Here is a 21,929-nt window from a genome sequence, read left to right as displayed (position 1 = left end):
GTGTGTGTGTGTGTCTACGTGGCCCTCCCCATGTTCTGTCTTCATTTTCACGTCCCTGGGCTGACTCCCTGTAACACACAGTGTAATTTAGTTGTTGTAAACCCTGCCATCAACCTGTCCTGAATAACAGTGTTCATCTGGTACTAATCCCGCCTTGTTCATGTCACTCATACCTCCATAACCACGCAGGGAGCCTCCGGCTTGGACGGCAAGCCCGGAATTAGGGTGAGTGTCAAGTGACCAAGAGGCTTCACCAACCAACGCCTGCCTACTTTTTTCTCCTCTCACCCTCCATACAGCCCACCCTCCCCCCTCCACAGACACCCTCCCCCCCTCCCTCCCTCCACACACACACCCACACACACACACACACACACACACACACACACACACACTATGTATCACATCACTATCACTCCATTTTTATTTTATTTCCCCGGGATGAGAAAGTTCAATAAACATCTGTCAAGTGTTTAGGTCGTAGCTAGGCGCCGTGAGATGCCGTTTCACACAGAAAAGATTGCAGGGCTCCCTCTTTGTCCCGTGTTGCATTAACTCTGCATTAACACACACTCATTCATTAACTGTGTCAGCAGTGTTGAAAATGTCCTTTTGTTGCCAATGCACGTGTTCTAGCGGCAGTTCTGTACGCTGCTTGTAGGTCAAACCTGGCGGGAATATCGTACAAATGTGGATGCTTAACATAATTTTTGCTTTCCATCTGGTATTTGAACTCACCATGATAATGCTACTCTTTGCAGGGCATGGATGGGCCTACCGGTGCAGCTGGTCCCGCCGGGCCAAAGGGTGACATAGTAAGATCAACATTACGTCTGATTGATGAATCGGTTCATTTAAATCTTCATTTCTTCATTCTCGTCTTTTCAAGTTTCATATGATTGCAACAGTGGTTGTTTTGTTTTAGGGTGAGAAAGGAGTCCCGGGTGAACCAGGACCAAGGGGACCTTATGGACTACCTGTAAGTACAATAAAGATATTATCATGTGCAAGAAAAGCTAAGATAACGCCACGTTGAGAGTGCTTATGCCTCAGTTAATTATCATATGGAAGAATGTATTCGCTTTTGCATTTGAGAAGTACCTTCAGCCATTAAATATAGTCTCAAATACATGCCAACTTTGAGCAGTACAATGCCCTTATATTGCCCCTTATATAAGTTATTTCACATCTATGTTAAAAAATGTTTGACCTTTTTACATTGGTGAAGCCATTCGTTGAGAGACATGTTGGCTTTTGTGAGTCGACTGATGTAATGATAATACAGCGAATGTTCTTTATTTGCAGGGAGCCGCTGGAACACCAGGCTTGGATGTACGTATCTTGAATATTGTTCCTTCCGTTTTCCTTGAAGGCGTTCGTGACAGTGAATGCGTCTTCCAGTACTAGGGTGCTCGGTAGAGCAGCATTTTAAAATATATAAAACATTAAAAATGGCTTTTTAATATGATCAAAAACCAATCTTAATGTAATTCGGCCCCTATCATCAGTTACTGTTGAATTCGCTCCAATGACATGCAGAACGTTTTGTCTGCAACAGCTTGTCATTTCATTTTAAAACTCATCTCAGAAGCATCACATTATATACCCATGATCTCATCTAACATCAAAAACCGCAAACATATATATAAAGTTTAAGCTTGTAGGAATCTAGTAATATAATCTGTAGCTGCTTTGCATATTTCCCCAATCCAACTCATTTAGTAAGTGAGAGACATCCTAAATCCTAAATTTGTTACTTATGTAAGGTTGACGTTATGTGTATTGTATGGTGCTCCACACCTGGCACTTTTTATGTAATTAGTCGATTGTCCCAACTCAAACTTGAAACATGGACCCTAGCAGTATGACATCGCATACAAACTATTTATTATACTATGTAGTAGGACTTTAAGTCGGTAGTTTGTTCTGACTGCATAGTATGTTGATTTTGTTTACGTGCATTCTTGACTGGGTATACTTGATCTTCAGGAATGTCCAAGTAGGAGACGGGACCTTAATTAACATACACAACCGCCCCCAAATTGTGGCTCTTCAGGTTGTCCAAATGGGAACTTCAGGGGAGATGGTTTAAATAATGGGCTGGTTAGATTAAATAATTATCAAAAAATGATTATCAACAATAAGGTACGGCTCCAGTGTCTATATGCATAATGCTTTTATTTATTTCTATGTGGATATGTTCTTGCAAGCGATTTGGATGAACTGCCATCTTTCTCTTGCTATACCTAAAAGCAAGCTACATGCTTCCTGTAGCTTTGTCAGGACATGAATACTCCCTCTTGTCTATGCATTGTAAAGCCAGAGTGATGAAGTAGTGAACTTTTACAGGGGTTACCAGGCTTAAGGGGAGAGAAAGGCGACATTGGGGAAAGAGGAGAAAAGGTAGCCGTAGATAGGATGTTATGGCTTGACAACCCGTTAACGTATAACAAATGACTGATGTCAATGGACGGTGACATGAACTATGGTATGATACTCTTAGTTTTTTCTAATATTCCCAAATGAGAGTATATATGGTTGTTGGAAGGAATAGAGTGGTTGAATCCTGAATTAAAATGTGTATAAAAGAGGTCTATGTATACATTTGAATGAACTACTTACGATGTAGGATTAGATGAATAGAGTTTTGACGTTCTTAAAAAGGAAACTCACCAAAGATTTTTATCTAAGCAATTGGATAATAACTACATGCAATATAATGTATTTCCTTTGCATAAAATATCGCCATGTCCTCTTAAACTTTTGTTCTCCACTTCTGAATAATTTTTCATCTCATTTCTCAAAATCACGAGTCAAATCTTAAAGAAAGTGATGGTAAAACATGGTAGACCACATAAGTCCATTGACAGCAGGCTCCTAAGATTCACGTTTGGTTTTATTTTTGTTGTTTTCATGCATGAACACACTTAAAAGATCTCACTTACAAGAACGCTCGTTGATAATCTCTTTGTTGTTGGTATATACAGTCATTTACTGTAATGTGTTGGTGTTAATCTGTGTTTTCAATATTGCTAACACTTTCATTTGAGAAACTGTATCCTTTATCTAATATTAATGATTTGCATTTTGATTTATTTTGAGTTGGATGTTGGTTGACAGAGTTTAAAGGTTTTCAATGACAATCAAGCAAAGCTTTTTTGTTGTTAGTATTTCCTTTTCAAAATATAATGCTAACATTTCTCTGAAAAGTCATACTTTTAAAAGCACTCTTGTACAAACAATTGCACATCTCATCTCATGAGCGACCAAATGTAGCTGTATTATTGCCTATTAGAAGGTTTAATTGCAAAGATATTATTTCCACTGTTTTACATCAACTTCCCATGTAACAATTCTTTTTTAATTTAATATTGTTGTTCTCACATGCATGTTCTGTATGACACAAATAACTGAATCTAACCCAACGTTGGAGGGTTGCTTTTCCGGCGTGTAGTTAGTAGTTGTAGATTTAATTCTGTCCTCCTGGAGGTTTTTTTCCCCTGCTTCTCTTTCTCATCCTTCCTGCCCTTGACACCTCTTCTGGCGATCAGCTCTGTTTCTCACTCCTTCCCATTATAATATTTCCCCTATTTTTGCCCTTTTCCTTCCCTAAGGAATGTTTTCGGAATACCCATTACTGTCTGGTATCCCCTCCTTTCTAACTCTGGACATGTGTCTTTCTCCTTTGTGAGCCATAGACTCCCTTTACAATTGCACCCCTCCTAATATTAGTGCTGTCCCAAATGTAAAAAGAAAAAGAAAGTGATTCTAACTTGACCAAAACGTTGTATCCACAGGGGGAGAAGGGAAAGAAGGGCAAAAAAGGGCCTAAGGGCGAGAAAGGAGAACAGGGTGCCCCTGGATTAGATGCACCTTGCCCATTGGTATGTCCCGAGCTGGAAATCGCCTCTCCAGCCGTGTAGAGCAGCAGTCCCCGAACAAGGATGAGCGCCCTGTGGCTAGACAGATACCCGGTGTCCATCAGACCATAGCAACCTGAAACACAGAGTCTAGTACTCTCTCGTAACCCTGCAATTCAGACAGACAAAAGCATACCATTAAATGCTGAAAACATTGGGCTGGATTGTGGTATCAGCAAGCTCACAGGGCAGCTCCTCCCGCGTCCTCCGCCCCCCTGTCTCCGTTGTAGTGGACGGGAGGCAGGGGGTCAAGGGTCACGCACCTCTCTCCCAGTAACACTCCTAGGTCATCTTTGCAAACAGGGTTTCCGGGGATTTAAGGGTGAAAAGGGGGAACCGGGTCAGCCAGGTCTGGACGGGCTGGATGCCCCGTGCCAATTGGTACAGTATTTCTCTTTTTCCTCCACCTCTTACCCATGCATGCCGCTCACCTTCAGTCATCGCTGAAACAGAACCGTGCATGACTTCACTGCTTGACGGGCATGTACACACATTATTTTGATCACAACTACATTTTCTTTTCCTTTTATTGCACCCACATTTACCTTCATGTACTAACTTTCTGACAGCAAGCTGCCTTTTTTAGAAAATGCATATCATTACAAGCATAATGCACAAAATAAACCTATAATTACTGATACAATATATACTTAAGTCTATCCTTCTAACTAAATCCTTCCATTCCCTTGATTGTAACTGGAAAAAAAGCTTCAATCCCCGTTTCCTTCCTGCTGATTCTTCCATGGACTGGTTACCTTTTAACCTGATGCTAACAAAGATTCCTTTACTGGTGCCTATGGACCACTCCTCTACTCCCCCTTTTCCCTTCCTGTAGTTGTACCAATTGGGCCAGACCGTGACGACAAGGGTACAACAATAAATGAAAGGGATTATCGCTCCAGACATAGTCCAGATGACCAGATTATTTCAAATGTCATGCTTTTTATGGTGCTTTCTGCTACTGATACAATGGTGTGCAATGCATGGAAATTCATCCATTATTGTTATTAGTGTTTAATGTATTAGAACTTATTTAAAAAGGCCATAGTAATTGTGTGCTGTGTGTAGATATAAATGAGGTATAGTAGGTAAGAAACCATCTCATATCAGAAATGTCATGTTATATTATGTATACACCAGCTGCAATTACTACTTTAATGTAAATCCCCTGATTTTGTCATATTGTCCATAAATCAAATGCGTTGTGGTTTTGCAACTCGACTGTGTGGCAACTATAATGAAATCAGAGGGCAGAATCATTGATATATACATGTGCATGAGATATCATTTGCCGTGTGTTACTACGTGCATGAATAAGAATACACTTGCAATATTTCACATGATTTTATTGCAGCTTTGCATTAATGGAATAGAAACGAGCGGCGGCATATTTAAAGTTTTGTAACCCCAGGCTATGCACTGTAGGTTAAGTTCTTTTTACGTAAAGATCCTGTGAAAAAGTTACTTTCAATTTGCTTGCGGTATCTCCCACGTGTGCTTTGGGTTATTGTTCAGATGCTTTTGTTGACACCAAACCGCCCCTTCCTGTTTTAGTCCTCATGGTTGTTTTTTCTTCCCTGCTGCTTTGTTCCAAACAGGGCCCGGATGGATTACCAATGCCTGGATGCTGGCAGAAGGTAAGACTACATTTGAGAAACAATTCCCATTTCAGGAGGCCACCTATGCACTTACAAAGTGATCGAAATATAAGGCTACATCTGCAGTATAACTTTGTTCATTTAAACGGTTTGGAAAGGGGAATCAGAGGTTTTCGAATGTTATCTGATAACTTTTTTCCCCTCTTTATATTGATATGAAAAGTGCTCCTCATATTTTGTTTGCTCTGTGTCAGTTTTTGTCATGTCGGTTTTTCGGCTTCTCTGTGTTCGCATGGGTTTTCTGTGAAATAAGTCGTAACAACGTTTGGTTGTTGTGTGAAAAACCTGATTTGACACCTCTGTCATGAAACATTGTGGAAAAACTGTCCATCTTTATGTCCTTCTCTCTCTTGTGTTTTTTCTTGCAGTGATCACTCTAACCTGAAACGCATGGAGTTTGTAAATAATGCTTCTTTTATGGTATTTATAGTTTTTTTAATGGGAAAAAATATATGTAAAAGAAAAGAAGTCTATGTGTACAACAGAAACAAAAAGAGATAACCGTCCCGCGCCTCACGCTCTTAGCTGCTTCTACTCACATCGCCCGTGTGGAAAACCAGAAAAAGACTTGTGTTACCCGCTTTCTCACATCCACATCGTGGTTGGAGTTCAGATCCTTGGCTGGCAGCAGAACTTGGCTCCGTGGTCTTTGCATGGCTCAGACCGGAGCTCCGCGGCCCGGCCCAGACTCGCAAAGAGTGAAAGGAGGTCGAGGAAGGAGGAAGAGGAGTGGGATCTGGACTGGCTCTCTAACACCAAACGCTAGGTGTTCTGTGTTGTTTGGTCTCACCAAGCTCGCCGCCTGCTCATGCAGCACCGTTTTTGAAAAGACACAACAACAAAAAAAAGAAAAGAAAACGAACTGTGCCAAACAGAACATTGCAACTCTGACCCTGCAAAAGCATGAGTAGTACTGAAACTATATTTATATGTACTGTACATACATGTCAGTGTTTTGTGGTTGCATCACGGCTTTTGCGGAGAAGAAAAACAACACTAACATTAAAAAAAAACAAAAAAAATACCCAGCTCTAAATAAGTCAATTCTGCTTTCCTTTAATCTCCCCAAGGGAATCACGCCGTGGCTGGTAGCCTGAACCCCCCCCCCCCACCACCACCCCTGAAAGCAAAGCTGTTGGTTATTGTTGCTTTATTGTGGTTTAAGGCCCTGCACGGGGGGGGGGGGGGGGGGGTATGATATCAGCAGGTCTTCACCGTTGCCCTCGTGTGGCTTTAGCGTCCTCGTCTTCAGCGTGGCGCCTCCCACACCCACGTTGAGGGGAGAAGTCAGCAGGCCTCCCCCGTTTAGGAAAACACCTCAGCCCTCACACGGATTTGAGATGGGAGGGGCACGCTGCGGATGCGCTCGGGGGGCCGGGGGGGGGGGGGCCCTTAAAATGGATTCTGCGGGAGGGTCCGCTGAGAGCCCCGTCGATCTCCATGGAGATCAGCCGCCCCGCATCCGGCTGAGCGAACGAGCGAAGGCATCCACATTTACAGAGAGCGATGACAGAATGCAAACATGTCCATTTCTTTCTTCCTTCTGCTCTCATTCTTTGACATTGTTTGTATTTTGTGTATGATAGCCTTTGGTGCCTCAAGCTTTTATTCATTCCTTTATCCGAAATGTTTAACTTTATATTGTATTTTCAATTATTGGAATGGTGTTTATTTCAGGAGAGTAAGCTATGTAAGAACAAGTGAGGTGTGGGGAGGGTATTGAAATGACACTCACTATTTTTTTAAAAGGAATCATTTTTACACAATGTTGAAATAGCAGGGAGGTGACCGCTTCCATCTCCACTGCCTCTGATTTTACGGTTTTGAAGATGCGCATGTTGTTTGCGTAAAACATATCCAGCATTGTAAAAGAAACACGCCTCTTGTTCATTCAGGACTTGTTGTGTGAGATTATAGTTGTACAGTGTTGTCAATTCACTGCATGTACGCAATCAATACTTGTGGATTTCTTAAATATTGAAAGCGAGCGTTAAAGGACGCACTGAGCATTGTTTCAGCGCTGGGGCTCCTTTAGCTCAAACTAATCGGATTCAGCCAGACGTACTGTTGCTGTTGTCGGGTCACTTCGAACAGAACAATCTCTGTGGCATGATGATGCTGCTCTTTCACACCTCATGTGTTCTTTTAGAAAAATATGGAAAACATGTTTTTCAGTGCAAGAAAAGCTAAATTTGACAGTAATCGGTTAACTTCCGTTATTACACCATAGTCTAACTGGTGGACATTTATGTCACATTCCATATCAGATGGAGCAAGAAAAAGCAACAATAAGTTTATAGTTCAACATAGTTTATCCATTTCATATTTCTTACTTTCAAATTGCCATTTGACATAGTAGGTGCTATGCGAGGTGACATTTGATATATTTATTTCTTTGACATTTTTAACCAGCTATAATGATTTACCGGGGAAGAAACACCAACATTTTGTTGTGATGTAGCAGCAACCACAGCGCAATTCAAGAGGAATCTTTCCCATAAGGTTTCTGTTTGATTGTACAGTTCTTGTACATCTGTATAGATTATAATGCTGTCTAACAGAAGGTAAACAACGGCTCAGTTGATGCGCTCTATTGGCATGAACTTCACCACAGGTTTGTTTTTTGTTGGGGTTTTATTAATGTAACAATTTCAAGTGTTTCTGTGCATATATTTGTGTATTTCTCTCAATATTTTACTTGCAAGTCATTATTTATTTTTTTATAATTTCCTAAATGAAGGCATTTTGGTTCTAAACAGCATTCCTTTCAGTTGTTTTGGCTTTTGCTCTCAGTTCCCACAACGTCTCTCTTGATATTCTGAAGCATTTTGGATTATCCGAAGACGTCACATATGAATTTGCATTAGTGCTGCAAATGCAGGATGGTGAACATTTACAAAAAGAACCAGACCAGTGTGTAGTCACTGAGCATTTAATCCAGATTATATGCCTTACAGTGGTTTGTCTACTTTTATTTAATTTTGTTTGTCAAAACGCTATCTGTGACAACAAAGTAGGCCCGAGTGTTGACAGGCCCTGTGATCATCACAGCTTTTTCTCACGTTGTCTCTTCTCTCTTTCTCTCTTTGCATTGAATGTAGTTTGATATATGTATAGTGGATTATTAATGTACTGTTAGACTGTTCTCATTTGACAAGAAGTGCAATTCATACTTCGGTTAATGTGTGTAGCATCATACGCAGCTGAACCATCACATCATTGTGATTTCTAATAGCTCTATTTGATCAGTCGTGCTGCCCTGTATACCACTACCTGCTTTATTGACCAGCAGACAAAGAAACAAATGTTAACAAGGACCTTTCATTAAATCTCAATTTTTGATTGGTTGAAATATTTCCTCAGATTCTGTCTCCTCTCCCGTGTTTAAAAAAGGTTGTTTCCATTACTCAATATCTACTACATTTTTGCAATGAGTTTTTATTTGTTTTCATTTCCAAATTTTGTTACAGTATTTCTTTGACACGTTGCTGTACCTTTAGCATGTGCAGCTCAGTTTTTGTCTTTTGTATTTTTTTAAATTCTATTTTATTTGTTTTTTGTTAGATTGATGTGGTGTTTTTTTTGTTACGTAAAAAACAAATTACTTCATTCTGCTTGTCGCAGATGTGCCAAAATATAATAATAATTTAAAAAAAAAATCCATATCAGTATTAGCAGAGTTCAGGTTAGGCTCCAAAAGTGACTGCATGATAAAAAAAAAAGCCACACTATGTGGGAGTGGGTTGTGTGTCATTGCAGAAAAGTCACGTCTTGCTCTGAAGAAAAACTAGCTTTACACCCAAAGTCCACTCATCAACACATCTTATATTGCTGAAAGGTAATTGAAAAACTTGTGACCAGAAATACACCGCAGCCTTACTGAAATAAGTGTTTGCCACATGCTCTCCGAGATCAAACGCAGTCCTGGTTCAGGAGCAAAATAACAGCAAATTTCACCTTATGGCTCTCTTTTAAAATGGCTTTTTTATGGTTGTGGTATTTGTTCACTTTGTTCTGTGTTTGTATTCCTCAGTTTTTTTACCCACTTGATTGACATTTCTTTAAAGACCCTGGTGTTCACACGCTATTATATTTCAAGATGACCTTTCGTATTACTGTACTGTCAGAGCCAAATAAACAGTCTTTCAATTACATCAAACATTGGACTTGCTTTTATGTTAATCCTTTATTCCTTTGAGGGTCGTAGTTCAATTACTATTACTCTTATTATGACGTTCTCTACATGAGCGATTGTATTATATGCACCTGCATGCTAATACAACTCCTTTTAGTGTTCTACAATCCTCTTATGTGATTAGATTTATTATTACTGATGTCTGGAAGCTGTTTCTATTGAGCTGGCTGATGTGGAGCTATTATTTGTATCGCACTGTACCTGGCTCGTTTTTTAATGATAATTTGGCAATCCTTAAATGAAATCGAATCAATGGGAAATATATATTAAAGGACACACGCTTTTCCTTCCTGCCAGCTGTGCGCCGAACAGCCGGAGATCTCGCTGCTCAGCTGTTGTGACGTCACCCGAGCCGCTGTTCCGCTGCAACTCTGCCGCTAGGTGGCGTAGGCGTGTGCGCGCGTGTAGGCGGGCTTTTTTTTACTTGCGCGTGGCACAGCCCCCTTGACAGCAGGTACAGCTGGGTCGTCAGCACTCGGGCAGATGTTGCTTATCTTCGAGTCAGTGGAGAGGAAAGCGCTCGACACCCAGCACAATGGCTGCGGAAATATTTGTGAAAAAGCAGACGATGGACCTGCGGAAGAAGCACATCGGGTGAGTGACACTGCAGTGGCACTGCGGTATTATGCAGCTTCACAACTTTTGTGAACTTTTCAGACTAGTTACTGTGACACATTTCGAGAGGTGCGGCGTGAAATATTTTTTAGATTTTCTAAACTGGAGTTTGAAAACGCCCTCGACTTTTAATTTAATTATATTCCTTATTTAGAATGCGTATTTGTAGCTTATCAGCAGTTCATTTATATGCGTTTCAATGTATTTATTACTGTTCTGCCTTTATTAATAAAACATTAAAACCTGCTAAATCACAGTAAAGGGTCACATTTTGCATAATTGATATTGGCTCTTCTGCAGGCCATCATGTAAGATTTTCTTCAGCCATGACCCAGTCAAGATTGTACGAGCCAAAGGCCAGTACATGTATGATGAAAAAGGACAGCGCTACCTGGATTGCATCAACAATGTGGCGCACGGTAAGCCCACATGCACACTCGAGTATAATCAGCCCTACTTTACACCACTCTCTGTCCAACGGAAGCCACACAGGAGGCTGTTCTCGCTTACATAAATGCTGATCGCGTGAGGCTGGCATTCAAATGTGCCTCCAAAGCTTAAGGTGTTATATTTGAGGGACTGCTTTCCACTGGAGTGCATGAGCAGCCTGATTGGAGCAAAAGATCTGCTCTGCTAAGTTGGGACATAATGTCCACCCCATTTGGAATTACTTGAGCTGTGCTACTTGTAGATGTTTCCTCACCGACCACATTCACCACTCTTTAATTTAAGCATGTGGCCTCCAATGACGTGCCTCTTAATACCAGTTATGTTATGGTAACATATGATTAAAAGCATGTGTTTGTCCCGACCGTGAGGACCGGTTCTAATCCTGTGTGCATCATTTCTTCCCTTCCCAAGTGGGCCACTGTCACCCGGATGTCGTGAAGGCGGGAGCTCAGCAGATGGAAGTGCTCAACACCAACTCGCGCTTCTTGCACGACAACCTCGTCCTGTATGCCCAGAGGCTGCAGGCCACACTGCCCGACAAGCTTTCGGTGTGCTACTTTGTCAACTCGGGGTATGTTGTCAAACTGGCTTTACCAAAGGAATCATTTAGGCGTGCCTTCTGAAGTTACTCAAACGGAGGATTCTGGAAGATAAAAGGGTGCAATTCAGACATGTTTGGCTGATTGTAATCAGGAAGAAAGAATATTATGGTTGGGGCAGATCATCTTCTTTACATCAGCTTCTTGCCCGTGTGGATTATAAGTACAATAATTATGAACAACAAATACATAAAGTTGACGTAATAAATGAAATTTAAAATATCAGGTCAGCATTCCTACATGTGTACGATTACGAGACGATAGAACTAGAAAATAAGCTTTCTCAACTGGGACACAGACGCCCCGGAGAATCCTCATTATCAAACTTGACAAGTCTGGTCTGGTTATTTATTTACACGAGTTGCTGGAGTTCCCCAGTGTGAACAGGAATTACCTGTTCAAGAAGATTATGAAATACACAAAACCAAGTCCTTATGCAATCCTCCCACTGCTTTTTTTTAAGTCCTTATGCAACAAGTCAATATTGAAATGCAAAGACTTTTGTGTCCAAACTAATGACAACAGTAATATACAATATTGCTCTTCCAGCACTGTCTCAAAACGCATGTGGACCCCTGCTTGTATCAACGAGAACAGGTTTTTCCAGGTTTAGCGTGAAAGATGCTGATAGGCAGTCACAGAGACCCGTCTGACACCTCACTCATGTTCTTGTGGTTAAATAGGAGCTTCCTGAATCACATTGGAAGCCTTTTCAGAAGCCTTAAGGTCGCTTTGCAATTGTGATTCCATTTGCACTGTAAAGAACGGGTCCAAGTAGACAACTTTTTGGGCCAGAGGCTGACTAACTTTTTTAATTACATGTCGTAAAAACAAGAGGGATCAGGCCAAGGCGCCCGAACAGGATTCCTTCTATCACTCCACTTCCTCTAGAGAGAACACATTTATGGACATTTGATGAACAGGTGTCACTTCACATACCCTGCAGTCCCTGCTTGAGACAACCATGGCTTCCCTTGTGTATTCTGTGGTGACTGAGTAACTCAAAGTAACCCTTGCCCCTTTGAACTTCAGCTCTGAAGCCAACGACCTGGCCCTCCGACTGGCATGGCAGTACACTGGCCACAAAGATATCATCACGTTGGAAAAGTAAGTGTTTGTGCCTTCTCTTAGTTCAAGTGCCAGGAGAGCAAAACGAACATATTAGCAGGATTACAAGTCATTTTCTTCAGTTTCTTATCTATAGATTGTATACTTTTGTATGGTGAAAAAAGCTCTGCCTCCCATTGTTTTTGCATAACGTTAAAGGCCCTGGTCACAGCAGCCATTTTGACCTGTCAACACATAAAGAACATGAGTTATGGTTGTGTACCATTTAACTGCATCAAGGCCCTGGTGGTGTGCATCACTGGAAAGGCTGCGGTACAATTAGGAGGCAAAATGGATGGCGTGAAAAGGGCCCTTTGCAATTGAGAAAACTGACTGGATTTCTCTGCGGCCTTTGTTTGCAGTGCGTATCACGGCCACGTCTCATCGCTCATCGACATCAGCCCGTATAAGTTCCAACACTTGTCGGATGCTAAGAAGAACCAATCGGTCCATGTGGTGAGAACTTTTTCTATTCCTTGTTTGCGTACTATGAAGGCGCCATGACTTAACTCACACTAACAAGTTTTCAAGAGGCTTCAAGAAAGCACAGATTCACAACCCGAGGACTGCTTATGAAACCATTTGTAGTTTTTAGACTAGAATAATGGGCCTCATGAGGGAACATTTTCTGTTTTGGAGATCGATTAAAGAAAACCATTACATTTTAACAGCAGTGGAAGTAAAGGACTTTCTTAAGCCACAGGATATTCCGAAATTTTGTTTGCACCAAAGAGGACATTCAAACTTCGCAAGAATTGTGAAAGAAAAAGTTCACACAGTTTTGAAAGCACTCACACAAGCTAATTTTAAGAATCTGTTCATACGAATGGTTCTTTTTAACAGAAAGTTTCCATTCAACAATTAAAGTGACACTTTTTACCTTTTAGAGAATCATTAAAATACTTCCTCTTGATGCAGTCAGCAGGGTAATCTTGAGTTTGGCTCGACACCGAAAATATTGAACAATTAAATTGTTTTCACCTTGCGAGTCTGTGTGTGTGTGTGTGTGTGTGTGTGTCATTGGGGCGGTTGGTGGTTCTGGAGACGCCTACTGTAGCGGGAGCAACCACAGAAGCTGTTTTGCGAACTTCGCCAGGTGTAAAAATGCATGTCTGGCCGTGGACCGACATGTAAAACGAGATGAAAGCAAATGGCCGTGTTCCTAGCTTGAAATGTGCTTGGCAGCATTCCAGCAGCTATGTCTGTTCTCCACATGAACTCAGAGGAACACGCACTATGATGGATTGCAGAGTTTAGTCCAGCCAAATGTTCAACATGTGTCATTTGAAAAGAAAGTATGTTTACTCTCATTGTCCCTTTATTAATTCAATTTATTTTTCCTTGCATGAGAAATTTCTCCATTTTCATTGTGTGTTGCATTCTGAGACAAAGATGTCCATCTATACACGCAAATACAATGCAAAGTTCGAGTAGATACCGGAATTTTCCTACTAATTTATTTGCCTCTTTTTTGTTTGTTGATGTGCCACAAACAAACGCAGCTGTTGCCTGTGAATCGGCCTCAGTAATCATCTCAGCGTCTCGTCCCTTACGCAGGCTCCCAGCCCAGATGTGTACAGAGGCAAATACAGAGCGGACCACCCTGACCCGGCCTCAGCATATGCAGATGAAGTCAAAGATATGATTCACGGAGTCCACGAGAAAGGAGGCAAGGTACAGTTGTTTTGATTGTGTGAGCAGAAGTCACTTCAGAAATATGGCCACACATGTTATTTGCTGGATGCTACATTTTTAACCCCCCCCCCCCTCTTTTTCCCCCTCAAGGACACGGCTCTGAATAACAAAAACAAAATGTCTTATGCAATGTAAAATTCCCCTGAGAATGAAAACAACATGGCACATCACCCCTTTTATTTAGGAACACGTACTTAATCGGCCACCTTTTCCTTTTTCTTTCCCTTTTCTCAGGTTACGACCAGGCCCTCTGGCGTTTACGGTCAAATTCCAGTGCACAAGAACATGTCTAGTGGACTCTTTGTTTTCCAAGGTTGTTGGCCCATACTCGTGTGTTGAAAAGCTCAAGAAAACCCAGCTTCCACTGGCGAAAGGGACGGGATTTCTGCCCTGGGATTTTACAGAATGTTTCTAACGGATGTTTGTGCAGACATGCGTCTACAGGAGGAAACCAACCAAAGGAGTACAATAACCCATGTGATACTGGATGGATACATCTATGTGATTGAATGCTGCACTCTGTTGATCTCATAAGATACACAGCTGGGTTCTGTTTCCCAGTGAGGACCGCCACTTTTTCTTTGTTTTCCCCACAGTGACCTACAGTACATTATTTTCTGTCTAAACGTTCCACGGTGACCTCTTTCTTGTTTTTGCGCCATCAACTTCATAGTGACAGCTCACTCACCAAAGAGGGCGATTGGCAGGTCAAAGATGCCAGAACTCCTCCTGTTTCCCCATGTATAGGCCTGATGGTTTTCTCTTGTACAGATTGCCGCTTTTATTGCGGAGTCATTGCAGAGTTGTGGCGGGCAGGTCATTCCCCCGACGGGCTATTTCCAGCAAGTGGCACAGTATGTACCCAAGTTACTGCAGAGATTAGTCTATGTGTGTGCTCCGTTCTCCTTTTCTTTTTGCTTTTTAAACATGTTAACAAACGTGGCACACAGCAAAGGAATCTACACACCCAGAAATACATGTAGCAGCTACACCAGAATGCATATGTGAGAGTTTATTAAGAACATAAGCCAAGACAGCACTGCAGTATAAGAAAAAAGGTACTAGCTTTTTTTGAGTTTGTGCCTGAATGAAGAGAATGAGTAACTAATAAGAGCTCCTCGCCACACTCGTGGGCGTTTGTAATACTTCTACAGGCACGTCCGCAAGGCTGGGGGCCTTTTCATTGCAGATGAGGTCCAGGTGGGCTTTGGGCGCATCGGCACCCACTTCTGGGCCTTCCAGCTTCAGGGAGAAGACTTTGTACCTGACATTGTCACAATGGGAAAGCCTATTGGCAACGGTCACCCAATGTCATGTGTGGTCACGACCAAAGAGGTGGCCGAGGCCTTCATGTCGTCCGGAATGGAGTATTTCAACACTGTAAGAAAATTGTGCAAGTGATTTTCTATTATTTTTTTATAATTCCATAGAGAATTAAACATGTTTTAAGCAATGTTAATGAGATTTTTAAAAAATGCAATGGGCAGCTTGCAGAGAGCACATCACATGATCCTTGTTGCCCCGCCCCCCTTCTCCTGAGTGGACCTGATATCTTCCTTGACGTGATGTTCTTTGCAGAGCGTACCAACGCATCTGTTTTCCATATATGGGAAAAGATACATTCCGGTCTCTGAGTCAGATAACAGTTACTTTCTGTAAATCAAGAACAGTTCGGATAATATTACAACAATAAGAGATATATAATTAATTTTCCGTCCGGTCGCTACAGCTTGGATCTTTTGCAGATGTGTAATGAAGCGGCTGTAAATAATTGAGTTGGACGTGTTGCTACTTTAGCATAAACCGAAAACGTATCCTGACTTTGTGACATTGTGTTCCTGTTTCTAAACTGAACCTTTGCAGAGTCTGACAATGATCAAGCAAAGGACTTTCCAAGGTGGTGTGCGTGTAACCGCAGTGTCATCTTTCCTCTGTGTGTGTGTGTGTGTGTGTGTGGGTTTTAAATATCTCAGTTTGGCGGTAACCCGGTGTCCTGTGCCATCGGCACGGCCGTCCTAGACGTGATCGAGAAAGAGGATCTCCAGGGTAACGCACTGCGTGTGGGGGGATACCTGGCCAGTCTCCTGGAACAGCAGAAGGAGAAGCACCCGTTAGTAGGTGATATCAGGTAAACACACACACCCACACCAACCCACAAAGACAGTTGCGGTTTGATCCAGAACACTCAGGACTTGTAATACCAGAACACGTATGGCCTGTTTCCATAATCCCTGAACCAACATGTAACTCAATGACTTACCTCGCACTTCCCGGTGACATTACGTTACATCACGGTGACAAGCTCCTATTGTAAACAGGTAAAAAAAAAAAAAGGTGTTGGATCATAATTTAAACGGTTTAACTTAGGTTATATCACTTCGATCTAAAACAAGGAATGTTCGGGGGGAGAAAACCGTGTGCAAAAATAATAGCCAATGTGCAACATTTCTGAGAAAAAGAGTTCTGGGACTACTTAACCCATGCGGCGCCACATCCTGCAGGGGTCGAGGCCTCTTTGCTGGGGTGGAGCTTGTGAAGGACAGGTTGACGCTTACTCCTGCTACAGCGGAAGCCCAAGAGGTCATATACAGGTATTTGTGAGAAATTAAATAAGTGACTGACGTCATAAGAATAATGAAATAATTATCTGCTGACATAACGACGCCCATAAAAAATGATGACTCCAGTGCACTGGGAAGAACAACTATCTAAAGCTTAGCCATTTATAGAAGGATAATAAAGCTGAATCGTAAAAAACATGTGTGCTCTTGTTGGTAATATTTGAAAGTTCCTCTTATCTTTTATATTTCCATTCATGTATGTGTTTTATGTTTAGCTTTTGCATGTTATGCCACCTTTAGTCATAGTTAGGACATCACGATCGGAGCCATCGGTGAATATCGTTGAATTGTAAATGGATGCAATGTGAAGGGAATAATTCATATCCCCCCCCCCCCCCCCAGGTTAAAGGAACAGTACATTCTTCTTAGTGCTGACGGACCTCATCGCAATGTGCTCAAATTAAAGCCCCCCATGTGCTTCACTAAAGAGGACGCAGACCTGGTGGTGGGGAAAATAGACCAAATACTCTCAGGTACTTCACAGCCCACTTACGTTTACATTGTTTTCCCTGCGGTGGTCTGGAACAACGTGTCCTTCTCCTGGCTCCTGCGTTGTTCAGAAGAATCCAGGTGAAAAGGTTGCAGACAATCGCTCACTAATCTCTCGTTGTACATGTTGTCGTGTTTGCAGAGCTTGAAGAGGCGTTGGGCATGAAGTTGCAAAACACAATGAGTTTGCAGAATGGAAGCAGTAAAAGACAGGTAAGTGTGACTATGCTTCTAGACCTTCCTGACTAAATGAATTCTTTTTTTACTATTTGGACCAAATGTCTCTAGGCTCATAAATGTTTCATAAAGGAGACACGTGCACAATGGACAACCACGACAGATGTCTGCAAGTTCCCACCTCACTGATTTACAGTTAAACTTTCTCTTCTTATGGTTTTATGTCAAGCTGCCAAATGAGGAAAATGGACACGGGTGTCCGGGGGCCTTATCACACGACCGAGGGAGCAGCCGAGGGGTTCCTCAACAAGCCAAACGCCTAAGGACATAAAACTCTCTACAAACAGCGGCAAAGCTTTAAATTACCCACACTTATATTTTACCAAGTTAAAGAGCTGGGTTAAAATTTTGCACTGGCAGAAAAAGCAAGTGCCTTATTAGGTAACCTGATTTTAAAAAGGTCTTTACATTGTTAATAATATACCGTGTACCTCTGAATCTCTAAATTATGCAAGCTACCACGCTATACAACATGTGTACTCTTAATTTCAAATGTTTCTAAATCAACCGATATTAGGTTTAGAAAAAATATATATATATTCCAATAGTTTTAAGTGTTGCTATTTACCTCTGATACTGATTCATAAACATTACTTACATGGGTTGAAAGTGGGGAACACCTGATTACACCATTCCAAATTTTGTGTTAAAGTGTTTTGAATAAAATACTATGTGTGATACTTAATAATGTTAATAAATGTAGAAAAGTCTGCCCTCTGGTCAGATTGAATCAAATGTATGCAACATGTACATGCCAGGGTGACTTAGCTGCACTGAGTAAAGGCTGTCGGCATACAGAGTCTCATTCGACTCGGTCAAACAAACGTGGACGTGACCCCACGGTCCATCATAACGGAGTACAGACATGGATACCAAAACGTCCTTGTTTCCTTGTCTTACTTGCTCTGTCAAAGCAAGAGAGGCCATTCATTTTAGTGGCCAGTTCAATAAAGTCCATAATAATAATAATTCTCCATAAAAATTGAGAAGAGCAGATTAGTAAAAGGCTATAGTCACTAACTCAGTATTTAGTGCTGAGTTTTAGGGTCATTTAGTGTCCCAGGAGGCAGCTCAGGACAAAGGGAATAGATAAAAAAAAAACATTTTACTATGTTGGGGATGTCTTCAAATTGTCTTTTTATCATTGAGGGAAAATGAATATAGACAAATCCAAAAGCCACTGGTGAGTGGTGGTACTTTATATTTTGATGGAGCATTTTGTTATCAATTAAAGTCACTGATGTGTCCGATTGTTGAAAGTACAGCAGCACTTTATGACTGCTTTTTTATCGCTTCCAATATCTGGTTTGTATTATATTTTACCTCCTGAGTGTTTTCGTGAGATTAGGCCATTATTTACCATCAATCCGTGGCATCGGTTGCACCAAATTTCGATTTGGGGAGGTTCAGCCATGATCTGCATTTCCCAAATGTAGTTGCATGACAGCACAGGTGTGCTGCATTTGATGTGATTATTAGGTCGGGGGTTTTGCTTTTGTCAAACATGTGATGTTTCTTCCTTTTTGGCCTTCTGGAACCTCAGCATTTTGTCATGTGTGGGATGAAAACGGTTTTAGAGGATTTGAAGCAGCCTATAAAGTAAACCGGGAGGAAAAAACAAAAAGCTGAAACTGAAGAAATGGCATCAATTGTGAGCAGTCGTTTCCTATTAATGAGGATTACTGACCCATTGTGTTTAATGTGCGTCCCCACATAGCTGGAAAACAAATATTTATCCCCATTGACAATGTTATTCCCACCTCTGTGAAAACAGGGTGAAGAGGACCTACAACCAATTACCGATTGTCAACAGGAGGTGTTTTAGCAGACTCTGCAACTTGCAGTGCGTAATGGGGTGTGTGCATCATGCACTGCTGAACTAAAAAGCAACATCTATGCAGAACTGGAAGGTAAAGGTGGAAGACAAAGAAAAAAAAACATCTCTTGTGATTCATTTATAATATGAAATCCCTAAGAATGCTGTAACCACAAGCAATGTTTTGTCCTCGGGAAACGCCATGAATTAGGTTTGAAAGGCTCAGAATTGTAGTCACATTACTGCCCAGTGTTCTTAATATTGAAGGTTTCCCCCCCCAGTTAACAATGCTGCCTACTGGAACTGGGACGCCATCTATTGGAGACCAGATTACAATTCTCATGTGGATTTATCTTATACAAACAGGAAGTGGAATGAATTTTTTCCTTAGTGCAGCTGACACGTTGCTGTAGAAAACATTTCTATAGATATATGCTGACAACAGTACACACACAACTGCAAGGAGCTCTGAAAAGGAGATTTATTTCACATCCTTGTACAAAAATGCAACTGTGACAAGTTGTAGGCTTTTTCAACAATTTCTTTACAAAAACGCACAACTTAAAACATTAGACTGCCCTTTAAATGATTCATATAGTCCTAATCCAGATTCCAAACCAGTGGCTCCAAACAACGGTGGTAAGTAACTAAGTCTTAATGATGTTACTCTGTTGTATCTTTTTCTTTTTGGGAAATTGAGTAAGTCAAAAAACACGATTGAGACGGAGCCAATGCAGTGGGGTCTAATTTCTTGAACACGGTCAGTGCTTTCAGTCCTCAGTGGTTGATTATAGAAAGCGCGTTTTAGTTGGCCGCTGATGTCCTTCATCCATGTCGTTTTAAGTTTGCTTGTCGCGTCTTTAGCCCATGAGGTATCCTCTGAAAAGACCGAATGATTCATTTGTTAAGACATTGTGACCAAACAAATGCAGAGCAGAAAAATGACAGGATCAATGACCCGGGGCACAGGTTGGTGTTAGAATATCAAATAGTACAGGTGTGGGAGGGAAAAAACGCTTTGACTTACGGCAGCTTCATGCGCATGAATACTCTGGCCATGAAGAAGCTGAGGAGAACGCTGACAAAACCGATGAAGAGCAGCAGGAAGCGGTTGAGTTTGGGAATGTTGGGTGCATTGGAGCGGTCCAGGATTATAAAGCCCAGGCCTCCCATTGTGAAAAGGAAACTGGAAGCCAGTCCTTCCATGATGTACTGGCCGTTTACTCTGAAAAAAAGCAACGTGCGCAGGATAATTTACCGTGACCCAAATAAGATCTTGATCCTCACCGACTGACTGTAGCTGCAGGTTTACCTGTAGGCCAAAAAGGCCACTGGTCTCTGGTGTCCGTGCTCATCAGTCATTGAACCCACACTCGGTGGCTCCACAATGACGTCGTAGATGATACCTGGAGTGCGGGAGGAGAATGAATGACAGGCGATTAAAGCGTAAAAACAACACAACGTTACCCAAGTTAGAGTAGCGTTACAGCGGATTATGTATCAGTATGTATATTATGTATACAACAGGGCTACTAGGTCCGATTGAGACCGTGGCACGTCACTGTTGGACCACAATAACATTTAGGTAAACGGTCACATTGTAAATAGACCGAGGTGCATTCTGGGGCTAACTTAGCTCGCCTGTTAGCTTAGCTTAACTTACTCTCGCGTTCACTGCGTTAGAGCTCGCGTGCGCTTTTAACAATGCAGATCAAATGCCACAAACTGGCTTTACATAAACTGCACATTAGCATTTGGTGAAATGCCGAGGCACACCAGATTCTCCTCTGACCAGCCAGCGGTAGCGTTAGCTTAGCACGTCCACTCAACGTTACCTCCCGTGATGAGAAAGTAGGACACGATGACGACCGCGTACACGGTCATGGCCGACGGCATGTGCAGCCACGACGGTTTCTTCAGCTTCACATTGGGGCACTCCAGCAGAGCGAACGGCATACTGTATAGTGTCTCCATGGCTGAGGAAGAAATGCAACCTCAACAGAACAGCAGCTCTCTCTCTCTCTCTCTCTGGCCGATATCCGTCTGAGGAGCGACTGTGTTGACGTGTCCCGGAAGTACATACGCAGAGCATCCTTTCTCCCACGCCTATACTCTGGTTAGGATTGTAACGTTGTGGATCCCGTTTTCAGAAATGTAAATCTTATAATTGAAGCGTTAAGATACGCGATATGGTTTTCCTAGTGTCGTGCATGTATTTAAAAGTAACCGGATCGTGATTTTCTACTGCTTAAACATTGAGTTGATCCCTGACCGTCGATAAAGGTCAAATATTTACCTATAAGCAATTGTTTTTCACAAAATCACGTAATATCATTAATCTGCACCGCAAGATTCACTTTTGTCAAATAGGACGGTTTATTTAAAAGGGTGTTCGTGTATAAATTCAGAACATTGATTTTCAAGCAGCAAGTCACTGAAAAAAATGAAACTGATTCTAAATATTTCATTGAATGTAAACAGCCAAGTGTAATCATCTTTGAATTTCTAACAAAGCTACATTAATAGA

General features: G+C 41.7%; 3 protein-coding genes across 3 annotated transcripts in view; 2 read left to right on the top strand and 1 right to left on the bottom strand.

The window, feature by feature from the left end:
• LOC119222380 (collagen alpha-1(XXV) chain) overlaps positions 1–9,730 on the top strand; it is a 117,046-nt gene extending 107,316 nt beyond the window's left edge. The window contains exons 31-38 of the mRNA XM_037478989.2: positions 190–225; positions 762–815; positions 926–979; positions 1,306–1,332; positions 2,350–2,403; positions 4,224–4,301; positions 5,519–5,557; positions 5,947–9,730. Coding sequence (XP_037334886.1) covers positions 190–225; positions 762–815; positions 926–979; positions 1,306–1,332; positions 2,350–2,403; positions 4,224–4,301; positions 5,519–5,557; positions 5,947–5,949 — 345 coding nt within the window. The 3' untranslated portion in view covers positions 5,950–9,730. The remainder of the gene's footprint in view (positions 1–189; positions 226–761; positions 816–925; positions 980–1,305; positions 1,333–2,349; positions 2,404–4,223; positions 4,302–5,518; positions 5,558–5,946) is intronic.
• Positions 9,731–10,219: 489 nt separating this feature from the next.
• On the top strand, positions 10,220–18,252 carry etnppl (ethanolamine-phosphate phospho-lyase). Its single transcript, XM_037479530.2, has 13 exons — positions 10,220–10,367; positions 10,689–10,807; positions 11,250–11,409; positions 12,470–12,544; positions 12,907–13,000; positions 14,102–14,218; positions 15,011–15,093; positions 15,394–15,619; positions 16,213–16,367; positions 16,741–16,830; positions 17,203–17,333; positions 17,492–17,562; positions 17,756–18,252. Exons 1-13 carry the CDS (start codon positions 10,309–10,311, stop codon positions 17,855–17,857), a joined length of 1,482 nt encoding a protein of 493 aa, XP_037335427.2. The 5' UTR covers positions 10,220–10,308; the 3' UTR covers positions 17,858–18,252.
• A 1,617-nt stretch (positions 18,253–19,869) lies between these two features.
• On the bottom strand, positions 19,870–21,467 carry ostc (oligosaccharyltransferase complex subunit). The gene is made up of 4 exons (XM_037480912.2): positions 21,238–21,467; positions 20,715–20,808; positions 20,430–20,627; positions 19,870–20,281 (listed from the first exon to the last, which is right to left on the bottom strand). The coding sequence occupies exons 1-4, from the start codon at positions 21,374–21,376 to the stop codon at positions 20,263–20,265; spliced, it is 450 nt and encodes a 149-aa protein (XP_037336809.1). The 5' UTR covers positions 21,377–21,467; the 3' UTR covers positions 19,870–20,262.
• Between the last annotated feature and the right edge of the window lie 462 nt (positions 21,468–21,929).

This window comes from Pungitius pungitius, chromosome 1, assembly GCF_949316345.1.
Source record: "Pungitius pungitius chromosome 1, fPunPun2.1, whole genome shotgun sequence".
In the NCBI taxonomy this organism is placed as follows: Eukaryota; Metazoa; Chordata; class Actinopteri; order Perciformes; family Gasterosteidae; genus Pungitius; species Pungitius pungitius.
The sequence above is the reverse complement of the archived record's forward strand: the minus strand, read 5'-3'. Positions and strand labels throughout refer to the sequence as shown.

What these genes read in the sequence shown, in the direction of transcription:
- etnppl (XM_037479530.2), top strand. Translation starts at nt 10,309, where the DNA reads ATGGCTGCGGAAATATTTGTGAAAAAGCAGACGATGGACCTGCGGAAG. An exon ending in GATATCATCACGTTGGAAAA is followed by an intron (nt 12,545 to 12,906) that starts GTAAGTGTTTGT and finishes CTTTGTTTGCAG; the next exon opens with TGCGTATCACGGCCACGTCT. An exon ending in ATGGAAGCAGTAAAAGACAG is followed by an intron (nt 17,563 to 17,755) that starts GTAAGTGTGACT and finishes TTTTATGTCAAG; the next exon opens with CTGCCAAATGAGGAAAATGG.
- ostc (XM_037480912.2), bottom strand. Translation starts at nt 21,376, where the DNA reads ATGGAGACACTATACAGTATGCCGTTCGCTCTGCTGGAGTGCCCCAAT. An exon ending in CTACTTTCTCATCACGGGAG is followed by an intron (nt 20,809 to 21,237) that starts GTAACGTTGAGT and finishes CCCGCACTCCAG; the next exon opens with GTATCATCTACGACGTCATT. An exon ending in GTGGCCTTTTTGGCCTACAG is followed by an intron (nt 20,628 to 20,714) that starts GTAAACCTGCAG and finishes GCTTTTTTTCAG; the next exon opens with AGTAAACGGCCAGTACATCA.